Source organism: Eublepharis macularius, chromosome 1 (genome assembly GCF_028583425.1).
Source record: "Eublepharis macularius isolate TG4126 chromosome 1, MPM_Emac_v1.0, whole genome shotgun sequence".
Lineage (NCBI taxonomy): Eukaryota > Metazoa > Chordata > Lepidosauria > Squamata > Eublepharidae > Eublepharis > Eublepharis macularius.
In genome coordinates, this window is record NC_072790.1 from 134,454,456 (window position 1) to 134,476,237 (window position 21,782).

The 21,782-nt window shown below is 42.9% G+C and overlaps 1 protein-coding gene across 1 annotated transcript in view; it reads left to right on the forward strand.

Moving 5' to 3' along the window:
- The first annotated feature begins 16,726 nt into the window (after positions 1–16,726).
- Positions 16,727–21,782, forward strand: part of SYNJ2 (synaptojanin 2) — a 106,324-nt gene continuing 101,268 nt past the window's right edge. Inside the window, exon 1 of the mRNA XM_054990154.1 lies at positions 16,727–17,292. Within this exon, the coding sequence (XP_054846129.1) occupies positions 17,172–17,292 (121 nt within the window). The 5' untranslated portion in view covers positions 16,727–17,171. The remainder of the gene's footprint in view (positions 17,293–21,782) is intronic.

The window sequence follows — 21,782 nt, forward strand, 5'->3', positions numbered from 1 at the left end:
AAACACATAGAACAATGTGATATTATTGAATTCAGACTGAACAATTAAAGTGATCTTGATCTCTCTGTTTCCAAATGTTTACAGTGATCTGCTGGCCACTAGTAAAATAAAAAGAAAATGTTTGTTATGTAATTACTATGTAAGTAGAACTCTGTACTTTGCTTGATGCATGACATAAATCTGAACTTGACAACTGCTGTTCAAGCATGGAAGTTAAAAGTGTGATGATTAATGGGTTTCCCTCCCCCAGCTTTAGTCTCATCTTTCAGCTTGACCAACTTAATTTTTAATCAATTCAGCTTGATTTTTAATCAGTACTCAGTATTTACTTTCTGCATAGATCATTATTGCAGCTTATGTACTGTTGATATTTGTGCTAGACATTTATGTTTCATTTGACTGCATATGCACAAAACTGCTTTAAAATTGAAAGATGCATGGTCCTATAAATCTATATATATAAAGACAAGTGTCCTGACTGACTCATCAATGCCCAGCCCAAACCCTGGACCTAGAAACATGAAATTTGGGGAGAACATTCCTTTCATGATGTAAACACCCACTAAGAAGGGATTTTAAGAAATTTGTCCACTAAGGGGGTAAAAAAGGGTCAAATGTGTTTTCCCAAAGGGGGTACAGCTTCCCTGTGTGGCTGGCAGGCTGCTGCCTGCTTGCACCCCCACCCACTGTCAGCTTGGCCACTCTTCCCTGACTGGGCCAGCCTTTCAAGCTCATTTGCATATGCAGGCTTATTGGGGCTCACAACATTCCACACCTCAACTCCCCCCCAGGTCATTTGCATATGCAGCCTGATTGGTCCTCACCCTCCACATTCTAAACAGTATGCAGTTGCTATTGAGAGTCATTGAATGTGTCCTGACGTAAAATGCACCTCCCAGTCTTCCCCAAAAAGTTCACTAAAGTTGCCAACTCAAAAAAAAATGTTACATGCCTATAAGTATTATAACTGGATTTAAAGTAGTTAAATACCATAGCAAAGCACGGGTAGCAAGCTAGTAATCTATAAAGACAAGTGTCCTGACTGACTCATCAATGCCCAGCCCAAACACTTGGACCTAGAAACATGAAATTTGGGGAGAACATTCCTTTCATGATCTAAACAACCACTAAGAATGGATTTTAATAAATTCACCCCCCCCCCCTTTCGGGGATAAAAAGGGGTAAAATGTGTTTTTCCAAAAGGATACAGCTTCCCTGTATGGCTGGCAGGCTGCTGCCTGCTTGCACCCCCACCCACTGCCAGCTCAGCCACTCTTCCCTGATTGGACCAGCATTACAAGGTCATTTGCATATACAGGCTGATTGGGGCTCAGAACATTCCACACCTCCCCCCCCCCCGAGACAGTTGGAACACAGAGGTCATTTGCGTATGCAGCCTGATTGGTCCTCACCCCCCACATTCTAAACAGTATGCAGTTGCTATTGGGAGTCACTGAATGTGTTCTGAGGTAAAATGCACCTCCTAGTCCTCCCTTCAAAGTTCACTAGAGTTGTCAACTCAAAAAAAAAAACCCAAAATGTTACATGCCCATAAGTATTATAACTGGATTTAAAGTAGTTAAACACTGTAGTTAAGCACGGATATCAAGCTAGTATAGTTATAAAGGAGGGAATTAAGTGTGTGAACACCTACTGAAAAGGAAAGATGTAGAAAAGATGACGACAGCACTTCCAGCTTTAAAAATTTTAGTTTCATTTCTTTTTCTGTTTTGAGTTCTTTTTCCTTTAGAGGTACTGTAACAGATGCCATTAATAGAAATTATTTAAAACTCATTATGTGGTTTCTCCTCTGACTGGGATACAACTCAATAGGATTTGAATAAGTTAATATTAATAGGTTCAGTTTATTAACTGAAGATGAAAACTTTGTTCTATCTCTTGTTTGAAATATGCCTGTTTGGGTTTAATCTCCTGTAGTTCATTTCTTATTACAAAAATACAAGAATATAACAATATAAAAAACTGAACAATTAAAGAAACCAAGTGAAAGTCTACAAAAAAGAAAAGGCTCTGTGGCCTATATCCAGTTTAACATTTCTTTCTTAATAGTTTCAAATTGAAAGTTTTGATTCCGGTATTTGATAAAAAGGAGTCTGGTGCTGAATAAACAGGTTTTAGATCCTTTCCAATCTAGTTTTAGAGCTAGTTATGGCACCAAAACAGCCTTGGTCACTCTGGTGGATGACCTGGGCTGGGAGATATACAGAGGGAGTGCAACTCTGTTGATTCTCCTGAACCTCTTTTGATACTGTTGATCCTGTTATCATTCTGGACTGCATTTCTGGGCTGGGATTGGGAGACCTGCAGTGCTTCCAATCCTATCTGGAGGGTAGGTTTCAGAAGGTGGTGCAAAGGATTACTGCTCAGCCCCTTGGCCTTTGGTCTGTGGAGTCCTGCAAGGTTCCATCTTGTCCCCTATGCTCTTTAACACCTACATGAAACCACTGGGTGTGGTCATCAGGAGATTTGGGCTGGGTTGTCAATCTGTGGATGACACTCAGCTCTATCTCAGTCTTCCAGCTGATCCCAGGAAGGATGCAGAACCCCTGAGCTGGTGCCTGGATGTGGGCTAGTATACTGAAGTTTAATCCTGACAAGGATTAATGCAATTGTGAGCATAAGGTCTGATCCTGAATTTAAGGTGTTACTCATTGGTTTGTACACCATAAGAAGAAACAGGTCCATAGTTTGGAGGTGCTCTTGCACCCAGGCCTACTGTTGGATAAGCAGGTGACACTTGTGACCAGGAGGGCCTAAACTGCTAACTGCTATGTTTGCTGGGCAGATAACAACAACATCATTCGATTTATATACCACCCTTCAGAACAACTTAATTCCCACTCAGAGCAGTTTACAAAGTGTGTTATTATTATTATCCTCACGACAATCACCCTGTGAGGTGAGTGGGGCTGAGAGATCCAAGAAGCTGTGACTGACCCAAGGTCACCCAGCTGACTTCAAGCGGAGGAGTGGGGAATCAAACCCAGTACTCCAGCTTAGAAACCTGCCGCTTTTAACCACTACACCAAACTGGCTCTCCAGATCTGTGGTGCATGCCCTTGTAACATCTAGATTAGATTACTGCAATGTGCTCTACATAGGGCTGCCCTTGAGAAGCATTCAGAAACTTCAATTGGTACAGAATGCTGTAGATAGGATGTTGACTGGAGTAAGTTGTAGGGACTATATCACTCTACCCTGGCTCCCAATTTGTTTCCAGGTTTTTGTTTCTGGGCACAATTCAAGAGTCATCTTCATTCTTCTGTGCAGTCTCACATGGGACTGCGCATGTGCAGGTCAACCGACGGAGAATTCTTCAATGCTTCTTTAACAGTCTATTAGGGCCCATTGCCCTTGAGCCACATTGCGACCCGCTTTCCCACCTAAACAGTCATGTGACTAACTGAGAGCAACGGCCCCTTCCCTCAGTTCTTTTCTAGCAGCCACCAGGAGAAGAACTTCACTTCATAGTTCCTGTTCACTTCTGCTTTTAATTGTCTTTTTAGTATCTTTGATCATAGACTGTTATCTAGACTTAGTTTTACAACTTCCAATTTGGTGCTGTTGATCCTGGCTGTGTTTTTACTTGGATTTTTTTACTACGATTTGAGGTAAAATCCCTTCAAGATGGCCCACCAAGTGGTGAAGCATCCACTCCTGTCCTCTCTGGTTGTGGAGGATTGTGCTCACAGTGTGGTACAAAGATGACACAAACAGATGAGCACAATCTCTGCCTTATATGTCTGGGTGAAGGGCACAACATTACTGCTTGTAAAATATGCCAGCAGTTCACCCCAAAGGCTAGGTAAGAGAGGGCCCAATGACTGAAGGCTGCACTCTGGGAGAGAGTGTTTACAAGCTCCAACACACCCGCAGTTAAAGAGTCTGCCGGGAAGGAGCTGTCAGTTCTGTTGACTCTGAAATTGAAGGCCTCTTTGATGGCTGAGAGACATTCTTCAGCCAGATTGGTGACTTCAGCTAAGTCGACTCCGTGATCGGATCTGACGGGAAAGAAATCGTGTTCGCAAAAGCATTCTTCAGATCCAAGGGTGTCATTGGAACCACTGGCAAAAAATACCAAGAAGTCAAAGCACCTGTCTTGGTCTGCCTCCCAGTCGTCTCAGAGTTGATCACCTTGTTAGAATGAAGGGGCTCAGGAGGTGATGCTTGTTGCGCCAAGAACCCCATCCCCTCATCTGGATTCACCCGAGCATTCTCCTTCTGATGGTGAACTGTGGGATCCCGCTGGGTTGCGGACAACGTCTTTGGATGAGCAAGACTGGTGCCCTGAGTCTGGCATTGATGCCGACCGTCCCCCATGCCTAACTGACTGGTGGTGTAGATCCGATTCCAGCTCGGATTCGACATTGATCAACTAGGACTCTGTCACTGGTTCCATCCCATTGTAGCAGACATGGATCTGAATGGATTAGACCATCAGAACCAAGACAACCATATGCCCTTCAGCATCATCATGCATGTTGCATCCCTCTCCCATTTCATTGCCAGTGGCAAGGAGGTCCAATGGGCTTTGGTGAGTCAGAACCCAGGCTTTTGACTTTGACAGGGAGAGGTTGGCTGCCTCCTCCATTGCTGGCTCAACTCCAGTCGCAGTACGACTCCAAGGAAGAGGAGGAGCATGTGGTAGTCGCCTCCAATGTTGATTCCAAGATGGCATCGGATCTGTCGCCTGATGATAACATGGACCCCAGCTCAGCTTCTCCTTATGAAGACTTGCATATCTACACTGAGCAGATGCACCAATTGGCAAAGGCGCTTGACATCAATGTGTCTGCTGCGGGCCCAAAGACCAAAGATAAGCTGCTTAGCCACATCTACAGTGACTCCTGCCATTGTAGCCTTTCCTATACTGGAAGGATTAGAGGAGATAATGAACAATGTATGGCATTCACTTGCTGATCTGCATGCTACATCCAAGTGTATTGAGCAGATGTAGAAGATCAAACAGGAACGTGGCAATTCCTAGTGAAGCATCCACCCCTGTCCTCTCTGGTTGTGGAGGACGTGCAACACTGCAAGTCTACTTTACATTCAGCCCCTCCAGATGAGGGCAGGTAAACTGATAACATGGGAATGTGTCAATATTCAGTATCAGGACTGAATCTGCAAATTGCCAACAATCAAACCATAATGGCAGGATATCTGTCATGTCTGACTGTACCCATTCATTCATGCCAATGATTTTGCTGTCAAGTATATGCTTTATTCTGTCAGGGATAACACCATTTTGTATGCCTGGAAGTATTCTTGTTGCTTCCAATAAGTTCTCACCCGATCCCAGGGGGCCGGATGTTTACCAGTTTGAAGCTTTTTCTGGCTGTGCCATGTCTGTTCTCTGTGTAGCTTGATAACCCAAATATGCATACTGTTCTCACACAAATGAATACAACCCTACGTTGTTGGGAAATTGGGAGGGGGATGGAACAAAGGGTAGAAGAGGGCCTTCTTTGGCTATTAACAATACTTTGGTTGAGCTAGAAGCCGAAATACAAACCCTCTTGGCTAAGGGCACTGTTTGAGAGGTGCAAGGTGTAGAAGTGGTACCAGGGTTCTTTTCCAGGTTCTTTTTGGTACCCCAAAAGGATTGGGGACTCCGTTCTATTTTAGATTATGGAGTCTGAATGCCTTCTTTAAAGTATCAAAGTTCAAAATGGTTACTCTGTCATCTGTGTTATGTCTATTGAAATATGGTGATTGGTTTGCAGTCCTGATACTTACTTTCATGTTTCTATTAGAGAAGACCATCGTAAATACCTACGTTTTCTCTACCAAAACAGTTTTTCAATATAAAGTGCTTCCCTTTGGGTTATCTACTGCACAAAGGGTTTCACCAAATGTATGGCACCAGTTGCGGTCTTTCTGAGGGAAAAGAGATGTTCCATATTTCCATATTTGGATGACTGGGTGATATTAGCAGGTTCCAGGGAAAAGTTAATTCAGGATGTAGATCTGGTTGTACACACTTGTTCACATCTAGGGTTGCTAATAAATTTTGACAAGTCCAAACTTGAGCCCTTTCAGGCAGTTCCATACATTAGAGTGGTGTTAGACTCTATTACGGGTAGGGCCATGCTGCCACAGGAGAGAGCAAGGACTATTAAATCTATGGTCTCTTTTTTTCCTAAAAGCCTATTTCAAACTGTCCACAAGATACAGTGTTTGTTGGGGCATATGGCGGCCACTTCATCTGTGGTCTCTTTTACAAGGCTCAACATGAGAACATTACAAAATTGGTTTGTTAGGAAATTTAGGCCTTCTATGTATTCTCCATCTGTTAAATTTTCCATGCCAAACCCAGTAATCAGGTCTTTGTCATGGTGGGCTGATGATGGAAATCTATTCAAGGGCATGCCTTTTGGTCATTTACAGCACAATTTTACTGTGATAACAGATGCATCATCCCAGGGTTGAGGTGCCCATTGTGACTGTTTGTTCAGAATGTGTGGTCTGAGAGAGAACAAGCATTACATATTAATATATTGGAATTAAGAGCCAGCCACTTTTCAATTGTCTCGTTTACAACTGTACTCCGAAACAGAAATGTATTGGTCCAGACAGACAACACTACGGCCATGTATTGTGTGAACAGACAAGGAGGTACTGTATCCCTAATGCTCTGCAAAGAGGCTGTGGTTATTTGGAATTGGGCAATTTCAAACAATTTGTCCATTCATTCTATTCATATTGCAGGCTCAAACAATGCCAAAGCAGATGTGCTCAGCAGGGTGCTAGTGTCGAACCACAAGTGGTCTTTAAACAATGCTTACCTGCTCCCCATCTTTGATCTGTGGGGTACACTAGAGATAGATGTGTTTACAACATCAGAGAATGCCACAGCTTGGGTGTTTTGTCCCAGAGCAGGAAGCAACCCTCTGTCCATTGGGGACGCCTTCCAAATTGCATGGGTAAACAGGCTGCATTACATATTTCCCCCAATTCCCCTTATTGCAAAAGTACTTTACTAGAGAGGGACAACACCAACTGTATCTTAATAGCCCCATTCTGGCCCAGACAGGTGTGGTTACCCAAACTTCTTGAGCTGTCCAAACAGATGTATGTGACATTATCCCAAAGACCAGATGTTCTTTGTTGAGAGACACTGTTCCATCACAAGCCCAACACTCTGCACTCGCCAGCTTGTTAATATCACTAAAGGTGCACTTAGCAGCCATCTCCGCTTTTCATGAGCAAGTTGATGGAAATTTTTTTTTCTCACTTGAAATCCTGCCAATTCCTTAAGGGCATGTTTAATCTTCACACTCCTGTATCACTACTGGTTCTCCAGTGGTCTCTGTCTCTTTTCTTATGTTGCCGCCCTTTGTTCAGCCTCAGTATCTGAAGGGTTGTGTTGAGCACTTGAACTGATATTAAAACAGTTAGTGCCTTTTCTCCTCAAGTATGTACAAGAGAAATCCAACAAATGAAAGTGTGTACTACACTATGTACTATACTGTGTACTACACTATGTGTGTACTACACATACCATTCTTCTTTTGAACCCTCCTTCCCCATTTATCTCCAATGATTTGGTGAGGATTTGGAAATAAAGCTACTCAGCTGTGGAATACTGCAGTACTCAAGAGATACAGGAGTGCCAGCTTGACTTTAGACCTACCCCAGGTCCCTCAAAGCAGAAGCCTACATTTAAAATGAAACGGCATTAGAGGCTAAGTAAAGTTCAAAAGGTTAACAGCAGATTTATTCAACAGGCAGGGTTGGTATGTAAATAGGCAGGGAAAGGAAAGCTGAGGTAAATTTTATGTGTTGAAAAGAATACTTGACAAGCATTAGGCACAATAGTCTTCTAAAAGCTTAGTTTCAGTAGTTACAGATCTTAAAAGTGAGAAGTTGATAGTTTCAGACTTTAAACAAGTTCCTTCATAGATTTCACTTCACAGCTTAGGTGTTCTGACTTCAACACAGCACTATTTTCCTTATACTCCAGACCGAGGGTACTCCACAGAGCCAAAAAAACCTTTGCAAGGCAGGAATTATTCTTCTACTAAAGACATAACTCTGTTCTCTTGGCTGAAGGGGAGTCTCCTTATTACTCACTTCCTTTCCCAATGACACTCCCAGTTCTATCTTGTCTGAGTAAAATTAGTGCTGGCTTTCCCACTTTAGTACATCAACTGAAAACTTTTCATCAACCTTAAACTGTCCCAGTTAGGGCAAACTTTCTCCTTTTTCTCATGCAGAGGATTCTCAGTCTGACTCTCCCTGGTCAGATTCTAAGTGTTGATTCCCTCCTGGCAATCCTGTCAGCTACAATTTGTTACCTTTTCACTGGCCAGTCACAGAGAAGAGGGAGCAGCATGTCAATCATCATCCCTTCAGGCAGTTGTTTTTAAACCCTTAACCTTCTACTCTCTGGATGCAGCATTTGGTAATCCTTGCATTCCAAACCCATTCCGTCACAGCAGGCAATAAGGGAACAAATAAAAACTATTGCAGGACACCTCACCATTTAATAAAAGTGGCATTCACTAATAAAAGACTGCCCACTGAAGGGCCTGGTCCCCCAGCATGACACAAGAAAGGTTTTCCACAGATGGCTGCAGGGCCGACATGTCCATTGAGGCGGCCAGCCAGCAGCTGCCTCAAGCGCTGACTGGGGGCAGGGGCATGTGCTGTGGGGCTAGTGGCGGCAGCGCTGGTGGCTGAACAGGAGGACTGGGAAGCCGCTCCCATGTGCTGCCTCGGACCCTGTCACACCAGGCCCACAGGTGCCCAGCCAGGAGTGCGTGCTGGTGGTGGCAGCACGGGGCAACTGAGCAGGCAGCCTCCCAGCCCTCCCACTCAGTTGCCCCGTGCTGCCGCTGCCACTGCCAGCACACAGCTGCAGGCCAGCTAGGTGCAGCAGGCTTCCAGGGTGGTGCCGGGCAACTGAGCAGGAGGGTGGGAGGCCACCCATGTGCTGTCCCAGCTGCCAGCCTCACCAATGGGGTGGCCAGCTCACAGCAGCACGCCCTGTGTGATGACATCACGCACAGTGATGCCATCATGCAGTCTGTGTGTGTGTGCATGCACTTTGCACGCACGCACATGGGGGCAGCAACACCCCTGAAGCTGCCCCCAGGTGCAGGTATCCGGCCTCAGGTGCCAGAAAATCTGGCACCGGCCCTGGATGTCTGAGAGAGCTGTGCTGCTTACTCCAGTTTCTGTCTTGTTTATTTTTGTCTACACCTACTATGATGCCTGCGGATGGCTATGAAAATTATTACAAATCTTGTTAAGGGCATTCTTTGGAACTGTTTTTTCCAGTTTCCTTCTCCTTTTCAGTTTGGTGCAATGATATTTGTTTGTGTTTGTTTGCATACCATGGAGTCTACCATACAATAAAACAAAGTCTAATGCTGCAAGTATTGCTCAGGCTCTTATTCTGAGTGCCTTTATGTTCTGTTAGCGATAGGCATTCATATTCCAGAACAGTAGCTATGTCCTGAAGCAGCAATGAGACAAAGACTTCTACGGCACCTAACAAACTATATGGTTTATTGGGATGTTTACATTTGCTTCCAAAGACATCAGAACTTTAGATGACATTGTGGAACTGTTCAGAGTACTTAGTGGGCCATTAGATTAATATAAGAACCAGAAACTACAGATAGTTTCTCAGTTTATTACACTTTAAATGGGATGGTATTGGATCTGCCTCTACTTCTATTCCACTGATGTATCAACATGTACACAGAAAAAAGATGTTTTTTTCTTTTGGTTGCATTTGGTTGTGATTGGAATTCTTCCAAATTATAGCTGATTAAAGAATATTTTATCACAACTCTGGCATGTATGAGTTCTCTCAATATTTCTACATCAAGCTAAATATATTATCAAAAAACAAACTAGGCAATACATGCTGTAAAATATTTATCTACATTTTGTATGCTTCATGTGGATTTCAAGGTGATGGCACATGAAAGACATACTAAACGAGTCAGTCTGGAGAGTTAAAACAATCTGGTTTTCTAATTACTCAACTCTAGCTGCCTAACTGAATATGGCTCAGCTAAAACTAGCTCATCTGTACATAGTTTTGGGATGAAAACAGCCAAGCTTTAAAACAGATGCTGCTAAAAATAGCCTTCTAATACAAGTTTCATATCTGTCATAGTATGTCTGCTTTTGCTAAAGAAGCCAGTCTTACAATAAGAAGTTTTTAAAATTACAAATCTGAGGAAGGAACTAAAGACAAAAGAGGATAGAGATTCATTATTGGCAGGGAGGAAATTTCCCCTTTCCTGCAAGAAGCTCAAAACAGTATTTTAGTATCACAACATTGTGAGATGGTTTAGCCTTGGTAGGAGATTCTGTATTCACGACATCCAGCGTGCTTCATAAAGGGAGATTAAAATGTAGATTTCCTAACACTAGCCACTGCATTGCACTAAACTCTTGCTGTCCTGGTCATTACATGGGTGGGAGGTAAGTAGGTACATATGTGTATAGTTAGAACTATCAGTGTGCATTGCACTTTGCAAAGTATAAGATAGACACCCACCCCCAGTACTTTACAGTCTAATATTCAGTACAAGGAAGAATACACAGAGAGGACAGATGGAACTGGGAAAAAATAAGGGAATAACATATTTAGGGTTAAGCTTGATTTATGCATGCAGCAAAATTATGTGACAGAGTGAGAGTGAGGGGTTTACATTTTTTTACTGTTCTTTAAACTGCTGGTAAGGGATTGCATTATATATATATATATTATTTTTTAAATAGAAAATAGGGAATAAAAAGTAAAAGGAGGGGGGATAGAAAGAGAAGAAAGAACAAAAAAAGAAATTGCATATCTATTACATTGCACCATTCACTCTAATACATGTCTTAGTATTCTGCTAATCGGCTCTCTATTTGCAAATTTTTCCATTTATCTTCTATAATGTCCATAAAGGACCACATCTTAGTTGAAAATTGAATTTCTCCAAACTTATCTTGTATCCATTTGTAAAAAGGCTCCCAAATGTCATTATAGGTTGTAATGTCCAATTCTTTCAATAAACTCGACAATTTGTCCATTTCAGCCATCTCAGGTATTTTTTCGACCAGGTTTTCTTGTGTTGGGATAGTTGTCATTTTCCAAAGTCTCGCATATGCAATCCTAACTGTTGTAATTATATTCAACATCAAATGCTTTTGCTCTTTATTGACCGGGACCTATATGTGGTTTAATAAAAAAAGTTCTGGTTTCAAAGGTAGTGGAGTCATGAGTATCTGTTGTAACATTGTATGTACCATCGTCCATCTTCAGAATTCCACTATATTAATAATTCCCTGTAAGGGGAAACTAGCTATGCACACAAAAGGATAGGATATAACCTTTCTCTCAGATGTGCTAATTTTTTGTTTACAGGGAGGGAGGTTGCTTGGGAGTGCATTAAAAATACGAAACTCTCTCACATACAGTTTGAAGTTGTATGACTTATTTACAGGCTCATTCTGCTCTCTGTGTGTAGGCCTTTCAGTAAGAAACAGGACTAAAGTATAGTTCCAGACTTCACATAAAAGGTTGATTTTGCTGCAAAGTCCTCACACAACTCTGTGAAGGACTAGGGAAACAACATTCTTGGGGTTCTAGTTGTCTAAGAACAAGGCAAGGTGCCACTGGTATGCAGCTATAAATTCAGGATCCCCTTTACTGAGTGAAGTCAAAGTGTGACTTCAGACCAACCAGTCACTATCTCTCAATCTAATCTGCCACACAGGGTTGCTGTGAAGAAAAACTGGGAGTGAGACTCAACCCATAATACTACCATACACTACCAAATATGCTGCCCTAGCTCCCGGGAAGAATGGAATGGAGAAAATGCACATAAAAGACAACCCAGAGACTAACCTATTCATGCTAACAGCAAGATATGTGATTTGTTTTCATACAAAGTTTTTGTAAGTCCAAACTGTTAAGCTACAATTTGCTTTCAACATTAGGATAAAGTGGGTTATTGTAAAACTGGTGTCACTTTGGAAACCCAGAAACCCAATTATTAGGACTTCCTGATAGGAAAGCGCCAATATTAGGCCTTTCTCAAAGCTATAGTTGCATGGGTATTAGGACAAGAGAAGTTCAACAAGGATCAAGTTCATTTTGGAATTTTCAATCTTGATATAGAAGTGAAAGGTACAGAAATTACCCAGATAATGGTCCTGCTTGAACTTCAGTAATTCACAACTCAGTTCGGATGTACGGGTGGCGAAAGTGCTTAGGGAGAAGACTAAGAGTTACACCTTCGTAACCCTGACTTAAACCAGCATAACACCCCCTATGAGGACACCAGTCTGTGGTGCTGCTCCACCGTCGCCTCCTGATGGTGCCCAGCTGTGGTGGCCAGCCATGGATGCAAGTGCCAGCTCAGCTTTCTCAGTTGCCCCTGGGTATCCCTTCCAGCCTGGAGAGGCCTCCAGTCACCTCCCCCACCCAGCCTCCAGCCACCTCACTGTCCGGTGCTACCTGGGTGGTCAGCGTCTCAGGGGTGTCCCTTCCTGCCACCAGGGAGGGCAGCAAAACACTAGAGCCTCACACTGGCGAGGGTTCACCATGTTGCAACGGCAGCACAATCGGTCCAGTGGGGGGAGTACATATATATTCGATTTATATTCTGCCTTCCTCGCATCAGCGGGCTCAGGGCAGATTACAACATATACGTTATAAAAAACTTTAACATTTCAACTTTAAAACCAATAGACAATAATATATAATTTAAAACCTAAAATACAGAGTACAAAAAGCAGCAGCACAGAAACAATTCATCCAACTGTCCCTAAAAAAATATCACAAAAGGGTTGGGTGGTAGCTATTTCCTGATAGGGAGGGATGATTCCCTCTATTCGACCAGTGGGGGCCCCTGCCTAGTGTCAACCATACGCTGCCAGTCCTTCCTGCTGTATGCCTTTGGGGTGTGGGCCTTGCGGTCTGCTGCTCGTGGCCCTGTCCTGGATGACGAGCCCCAAATGCTGGGCTGGAGTGGAGCCCATAGAATTAGGAGGTTCCAAAGCCATGCTTTTTGCTATGGGGAACTGATACTGCTTTACAAACTAACATTGTCCCCATCAGTTCCTCCATGCTGAGTATGTACATAAGCAGATTATTATAAATAGCATTAGTATTCTCCAGTGATCATTCAAAGGAATATGTAGCAATGCAATTCTAAACAGAGTTACACCCATTGATATCAATGGATTTAAATATATTTAACTTTGTTTAGGATTGTACTGTAAACCCAGCAGTAGTGTCCTTGGATTTTTTCTCCATTTAAGGAAATATGGAGCATATAAGAAAATCTATACCTTTAGAAACAGTTGCAGAAGGGAATTATATCATTGAGACAGATGCTCTGAAAGTCGGTTTCGTTTTCCCGGCCATGTTGGATGCTCCTCTCCGCAGGTCCGGGAGGAAGCGACCGAGCAGCCTGACCGGGTGGTTGACCTGCGAGGGTTAACCCCCAGGACTCCCAGGTAGGGGGTCAGGGTCCAGAGCGCTGCGGGAAGAGCCCCCTGAAGTCGATCCAGGGGGTAAATAGCCCGCCTGCTCCTATGGAGGCCGGCACATCGCGTGCTGCCGGGCCGTGGAGAACGGCAACAAGCAGATTTAAGGTGAAAGCCTGTAAGTAAGCGGATCCCTTCTGTTACTTTAAGCGTATGCGAAGGATTGGTGAGAGTTGAAGCTTAATAAGGTTCAGATATCTTCCCCTTCATTGAGTTTTGGAACTTAGTTGGCGGACTCCCCCCCCCCCTAAGATGGCGACGAAAAAGCAGAGCCCTGCTGTGGGCAAATCGGTTTCGGCTGTGCTGCAGGGGAAGGGAGAGACTCTTGAAGAGGTGGTTAAACGGTCGGTCGTTGAAGCTATGAAGCCCTTTGTTGATAGGCTAAATGAAATTGGACAAAGGGTTGATTCAGTTGAAAACGAAGTGAAAACCACTAAAGATGTAGCGCTCGAGGCAGAGAAATCTGCTCGTGAAAATGCAACACTCATGAGAGCTACAAACAAAGAAGTAAAGCTTTTGGAGAATCAATTGATAGGACTACAAGTGGATCGTGCTCAGACGGTATTGCGTTTACAGAATGTGAAAGAGGAGGAAAGTGAAAATTTAAAGGATCTGGTGTCGGAACTTTTGGCGTCATTCGCAAAGCCAACTAAAGAAGAGTTAAAAAGCGATATTCTGGAAGTCCGTCGGACATCTTCAAAATATGCAACCAAGCGTCAGCTGCCTCACGAGATTATTATTGATTTTTCATCTAAGAAGACTCGGGACACCATTTTATATAATTCGATTAACGTGGACTTGGACTTTCCTGGCAACAAGGTTACGATATTGAAGGATGTTCCATTTTTAGCTCGGAAAAGAAGATTCAAATACAAAAGGTTTGCAGCTCTTCTGAGAAAGCGTGATATAAAATACAAATGGTTATTTCCGGAAGGCATCTGGTTTAGATATAAAGACCAAGCCTACAAGATAATATCGGAAGTACAGCTGAGGGATTTTGTGCTTAATCATCAAGAGTTCGAGCAAGAAGAAGATCCAGAATCTGAAGGGGGGAGTGGGGAGGAGGGAGTGAGCGCAGCTATTGTAGCTGTTCAAAGAGAACTGAGACCAAGACGCGGGGGGGGGGGGGGAGAAGACCTGATCCTAACTGTAGTTCGTATCTTATAAGATCTACCAATCTAATAGCATATTAGAAAGTTTAACTTTAAATAATTGTATTATGAAGGGAATTCAATACTTGTAGTTGTAGTCTGTGTTCTTATGTTGTTTTTTCCCTCCCCCCTTGTTTCCTTTTTCCTTTTTTTTGTTTGTAGTTTTGATGTTAGTAATTAAAATAAAAAATTTATTAAAAAAAGAGAGAGAGAGAGAGATGCTCTGAAAAACAGATGTGTATGTTTTTGTGTGACTATGAGAGACAGATACTGAACAGGGTTTTATGACATCTCTGATAGAAAATGATGCAAATTCTGCTAAAAGGGTATTTGTAACAATTTGACAAAGACACAGGAGGTGTAATTCTGCTTCTGGGTAGATGTTTCCAAAAGGTTTAGACAAAAATGTCCTATCTGTTTACTAGACACTTAATGTGTGAAAATGAAACTTTTCATGGCATGGATTTAAATGACATCACCTGATAAATAACATCCCATAAAGCCTCTGTTAAAGGGACAGGACTCTTTCCCCCCAGGCAACTGGTAACCCTAGTTTCAGATTTTACAAGAACACAGAAAATTAGTCCGACACTGATAGTAATGAAATAGAAAAAAATAAAAATAGATTTTCCACATTTTTGAAAACAGAAATTTCTGAAAACTCATTTCTGGGTTCTGCAAAGTTTGGTGTAGAGTGGCAGAACTCTAATCTGGAGAAGCAGGTTTGATTTCCCACTCCTCCACTCGAAGCCAGCTGGGTGACCTTGGATCAGTCACAGCTCTCCAGAGCTCTCTCAGCCCCACCCACATCACAGGGTGATTGTTGCGGGGATAATGATAACATACTTTGTAAACTGCTCTAAGTGGACATTAAGTGTCTGGGATCTGAGGCTCAGATCCCTGATGGTACCCCTGGTCCAAAGTCAGGCATGCTGGCACCTCACAGGGTGACGCCCAAGGCAGAACCTGACATTAAGTTATCCTGAAGGGCAGTATATAAATTGAATGTTATTATTTAAGTCCACATAAATTGATTAAAAGAAAAATAAAATCTGGTTTTTACTGTATACATAAAAATATGGTGTGAATGTGAGAAATCTATGGTTGCAAAAATGCATAACATACTTATAGTATTGATGGACATGTTAGGGAGCTAGGACTGGCTTTGAAATTAGGCAAGTCATGACTTTTTCATATGATGTTTGGGTTGGGGTTTTTTCGGTGTTATGAGAGACCCACAGGGAATATTTGTCTGCAGTCTATATGTGACAGCTCCTGGCAATCTTGTTTGACTAAACTTATGAACTTAGCCAAACTATTTATTTGGAAATCATGTTATTGCTTTCATTCACAGCAGGGGTGGGGGTGGGGAAGCAAAGCCATTTAGTGCAGAATCTTGTGTCAGAGCAAAGGTAAATATTTCTGCATTTTCATTCTCATTAATGTTTGAAATTGGGGACATGTCACATGTAAAATACTGGTGGTTTCTGTGGCCCTTTCAATTCAAAACCACCGAACAAAGTCTTTCTAAACTCCTGTGAGCATATATGAAATTTCTGCATCTGGCACTGTACATATGCAGAACAGCCATACCCACCACAAAAATTCAGCACTGGATCAAACCAAAGAGAACAGCTGGTTAGACAGGTTAAAATATCTCACTGAGACAGGAAGTGAGAAGGAATGCGAGGAAGAATGTCGACATTCGGGCTGATAGCCAGTCCAGCTGTCCTGCCTCCCTCAGTCCCAGCATGTGTCTCCCTCACGGTCCAGGCGCTCTCCCGCCCCACGCCCGGCTGCTTGGAGAGAAAAGAGCGCGGCAGACGCCTCTCCTCTGGGGGGAGTCCGCGTGACAACGCTGGCTGCCGCTCCTTGAAGGAAGGCGGGAAGCGGGGTGGGACCTCACAGCTCTCACCTGTCCCTCGAGCAGGAGGTGGAGACTAGAGGAACTTGAACCCGTCCGGAAAGTTTACGGGGCGGGGGGAGCGGCGAAGAAGAAAAGGGAGGCGGACGTGGCCGTAGTCGCCTGCGGGAAGCAGTGGGGGATTTGCCAAGGAGGAAACAGAAAGTCCGGAAATCGAGAAAGAAGTTGCACCGGGGGGACGTTTCCAACGACTTTCCCCCTCGGGACCAACACCCTTTCCCGCGCTGCTTTCTCCGCCTGAATTCTGCGACTAGGACTCGGCTTCATTTACAAGGAAGAAAGAACCGGCTACGTCCGACCTCGGAAAATGCCAAGGACGGGCTAAGGAGCCGGCTGAGCACTCTCCCCGCTCCTCCCCACGGGGAGGTTGGGGGGGGGGGGCTGTAACCCCTCCTTTTCTCCAACTTTATTTGGTGGGGTGAAGACTCGTCGCCTCTTTTCTTCCCTTTGAAACCAACTTCTGGCCGCTGGGACGGAGCATTTGTCCACAACCTCTTTTGACTGCCTTAGAGCGCGGGAGGAGGGGGGCGCTACCAAGGGGCTTCTCTTCCTCATGGGAAGCCGCTTCCATGGCTCTGAGCAAAGGGTTGAGGCTGCTGTGGAAGCAGGAGCCCACGCCGAGCGTCCTGCTGGAGGCGCGCGGCCGCCAGGACTGCCTGCTGTTGGAAGCCGGCACCTTCGCTACTCTCAGTAAGTAACTCGCCTTAAGGGGTGGGGATCCATCCTTTCGTACGCACCTGCCTTCTGTGTCCATCCTCCTGACAGGACTTATTGGCGACAGTGGCCGTTCTTCATAGGTGTGGTGGTAGCCTTTGGATCAAAGCTGGGAGGTAATAAAATAGTGGGAACTGCGGTTTCCTTTTTAATTACACCATGTGACAGAAGTTTTTTAGCAATCGAGAGCAGAAGAGCTTTGCTCCTCCCTTTGTGATCTCAGGCTCCGCCTCCTCTCATCACTGCCTGTGAAGTACTCAACTAATAGTGACCCACATGGTGACCCACCAAGCTGGTACCAGTTCACTTGCTGTCAGGAGTTTGACAGTTCCAGCTCCTCCCTCCTGTTTTGTAGTCCTGAGTGCAGAGCATTGATAGGAGACAATTGTTGATGGTGGGTGATGATACCATACTGGTGGCCCACGTTTATCCTATCAGGTTAAAAGTTGTGCAGGCTGTAGTGAAGAAAACCAGGCTAGACAGTTTGATATTTCTATTGTTTTTATTTGGACAATATTCCTGAGATGCAGGGGAAATCTAAAACATGAACATGTTGTATGATGGTTGCTCAGATAAATATATTCAAATGTTTTGGTGAAGGTCATGTAACTTTTGTTATGGTGTGTATTCACTCTCAGTCTAACCTTAATTACATTTTTAAAAAGTCTCACACAAATATACTTTCTAAAAGTCTAAAATCAGGGTTATCACATGGTAGCAAAGTAAACTTAGCCTTGTATTAGCATGCTTCAGTGCTTACATGCTTCCCAGTAATGTGCATTCGTATAAATAGCCACGGACAACATAATAATTCAACATATAGGCTGCTTCCACACAGGGTCAATTCCCTGTTGTGCTCTGATTGCCATTGTGAATGCAGAAATTTGCTCCTTCCTGTCCCCAGTGTGAACAGAAAACCCACTTTGATCCCTCCAAAAAGACTGGAACAGAGTAGGTTTGGGAAACATCAGGGCAAGGAAGAGGAAAGCATGAATACAGATGGAAGAAGAATGATTGAATGGTGGTGTCATGTGTATGTTCTAAAAAATTCCCCTTCCGTTTGTGAGCCAGAGCAGCGCAAATTCTCATTGTGGATGCAATCATATTGTGACCAGGGCTGCCAGCTACAGCAACATTCCCAAGTGACCTTTGATATGGAAAGGAGACCTTAGGAGCCTTTATGCTCATATAGCTTGCTCATGTAGCTTGCTCACTTGTCCCACTTACAAGCTGACCAACATGAAACTTCTGTGTTCAAATGTAGTATTCTCCAGAATGCGAGATGCTAAGACTGGGCTAAAGGTATTCTTACAGATGATTCTGCAACCTTCATGAGAGTATATGTTGGAGGTGGGAGAGGAGACTGTCACCTGCCTCTCCACCTGCAGTTTAACATAACATGTAACTGACATTCAGGTGAAAATTACAACACATGTAAGCCTGTTGTTAGTTCTTATTCATCAAAAATAAGAAGGAAAGGTTATACATCATCAGGCCTGTTTCCTTTGGACTCTACATGCATACACTTCAGTCACATGTTATGTCCAGTATATCCAGGCATAATGGGAGACTGGTATGTGCCAGGCAGGCACATACAGATGCTTCTCGCTCACTGATTTTAATTTTTTTTATTTGACATAAGGATAGGAGAAATCTCCAAAGATTGTTAGATACTTGCAGAACCTGGTGTGGGTTCTGCTTGTGCCTGCAATATCAGGGAGTATTATGGTCAGATCAGTTTATTAGAATCTCATGGTGTTTTTTAAAAGAATCTCCTCCTTGTTGCTTTATGGATCCTTCAGGATCCTGTTCAGTGATTTAAGTAAGTTAACTTATTACTATGTGAGAGGGCAAAGGCAGGTTTGATCTTTATACTTTTCTTTTTTCTTTCACTAGCTTCAGAGGGGTGACTTAAATTGTTGAAGAAACATGGAAGGAAAAGATTAAATGCTTCCCACTCCCTAGCTGCTAAGCAGTTGAAAACCAGTGTGGCATAGTGGATTGAGTGTTGGACCAGGATCTAGGGAGACCTGGGTTTGAATTCCCATTTCTACCATGGAAGCTCTCTGGGTGACCTTGGACACATCACAAACCAACCTCACAGGGTTGTGAGAAAATGGAGTAGAAGAAAATGATGTTCTAAGTCTCTTTGAGTTCCCTGCTGAGTATAAAAATGGGGTATAGATAAATAAAGGCAATGCATGCATCATCTGCTTCTTAGCTTAGAAAATGGTAAGAGATCCTAATCGTGGATTTCCCAAGTCACATCTGTTGGGAACCCATACAATTCCTCCTTTGAATTTATGAGCTTGTTAAGCTTGTTCTCTTACTGCATTTACTCTGAAGAAAATTCCATTTTATTCAATGGAACTTACTCCCAGCAAAGTATTCTTATGGTTTTTGGCTCAGGAGTTCTTGAACGAATTTTTGAGGTGTCATTCCTAGTCAGAAAAATAAACCAGACTAAGCTTCCCTAAGCTGAACAGTCTGCCTTGAAATCTGGAGACTGGAAATATGAAGGCAAAGGGAGGAAGTAGGAACACGTAGGACCAAAAACTTTGTTATTTACTTCATTTATATCCCATTACTGCCCCCAGTGAGGACCCACAGGGGCTTACAACACTATCGTCTTGTTCATTTTATTCTCCCAACAACCCTGTGAGTTTGGTTACCAGCCCCAGGTCACCCAGTAAGCTTCTTTTGCAGTGTGGTGATCTGATTATAAGCCTTCCAGATCCTATGACACTGTAACCACTAAGCCATGCTGGGGTTTACTATCTTAAAAAAGGAGTCTCAAGGATGAAAGATGCCTGTGAAAAATAATTGGCTGTGCCCAGGGGTTTTTTCCTGGGAAAAGAGGTGGCGGAACTCTCAAGAGGGAAATGAGGAAGAAACACACGGGATTATTTGAAATAATATTATTTTCACACACTATTGCCAAGTATTTTCAAGAGGTGCCGGAACTCTGTTCCACTGCGTTCCTGCTGAAAAAAAGCCATGGCTGTGCCATTAGATTCCTGTTGTGACAGTCTGTACAGCCACCAGTGGAAGGAAACATGATTCAGTGAAATTTCGTCTCTTGATCCAGTACAAAGGCACATAGACACAGGAGGGAGAGAGGGATTTAGAAAGGACTCTGTCAACAAACAGCTTACTCTCTTAGGAAAGTAAGCCTCATATTCAGAAAACAGTAGTTCTGAGAAGCATCAGTCATTATATTATATACGGTATAATTATGCACGTCAACATTTTCAACATTAACTGAAATTATACACAATAGTTATGTTATTTTTTTTAAAGTGTGCTATTTTCCATTTCTACATGATCTTTCAGGGAGTCAGGGATCTTGTTGCTCTTCCTAAGCCGTTAAGTATATTGTGGTAATCAAGAACAAGCTTTGGCATAAAAGATATACTTGCTGTAGAAACTGACATGTTTTAAACACATTTGTACGTTGGTTGGTTCAAGCAAAGGAATGAGCTCTGTGAGACATGATTTACATAACAAAGTTCAAAAATAGTTTGCATTCCTAAGACCTTGTTGACATTTTAAATGTCAAGTCATTGATTTTACTTTTTACATGTTTTTACTGGGATATATTGACATAATTATTCTTTTTACCTAATGAAATTATAAAAAGACCTGATCCAGTAGCTTTAATGTGTGTACAATATAGGAACCAATGCAGACGTGGAGCTCTATACAGATGTTAAGCCTTATTCTCAGAATTCTAGTGTCAGAGAGCTCTGTTGTCTTAATGGCAATTCTTAATTGTGAACTCTGCCGTTAGTTCTGCCTTGCAGCATTTTGCATAATGCCTGTTAGCAATGTATGTAAGTCTAGCTATGATACTCAATGTGTAACACATGTAACACATTCCTCTGGGCTTCCTTATATTCCTTTAGGCTTCCTTATAAGTGTTTTGATTTGGCCAGAAGACTTAGGCAGGTCACACAAATTCATGCACCTTCTGCTAGAGTACAATAAAACAGGCTGCCTGCTTTATCCTTTATGAGATATGATTAATAGTCTATTCCTATGCATATTTACTCAGAAATAAGTTTCACTAAGGTTGGTTCCATTGAACATAGTGAAAACAGTTCTGCATCATGTTAATAGGGTAGAAATTTGAAGGTGTTATGAATGGCTGGTTACTCTTCCTCATCTCTCTTAAAAGCTAGTAACTTTAAGCTTAGAAAGGGGACCAAGAGAGACCCACATGAAGACTTCATAATACTACCTTTTCTAGCACAGGGTTATTCTATAGAGCAGATGTAGATACAGGCATAAGGTGATATCACATTCTAGAGTTAGATCATGGAATTAAATGAAATGTCAGTTCTGATTGGTATAGTTTTATGTTACATCTACTTTGGTTAGGGTTGCTAAGTTGAAGCCAAGAGATCTTCTCATTTTTAAGAGAGGCACAGATGTAAAGAGAATGTAGACACAGCTTCTAACACCCT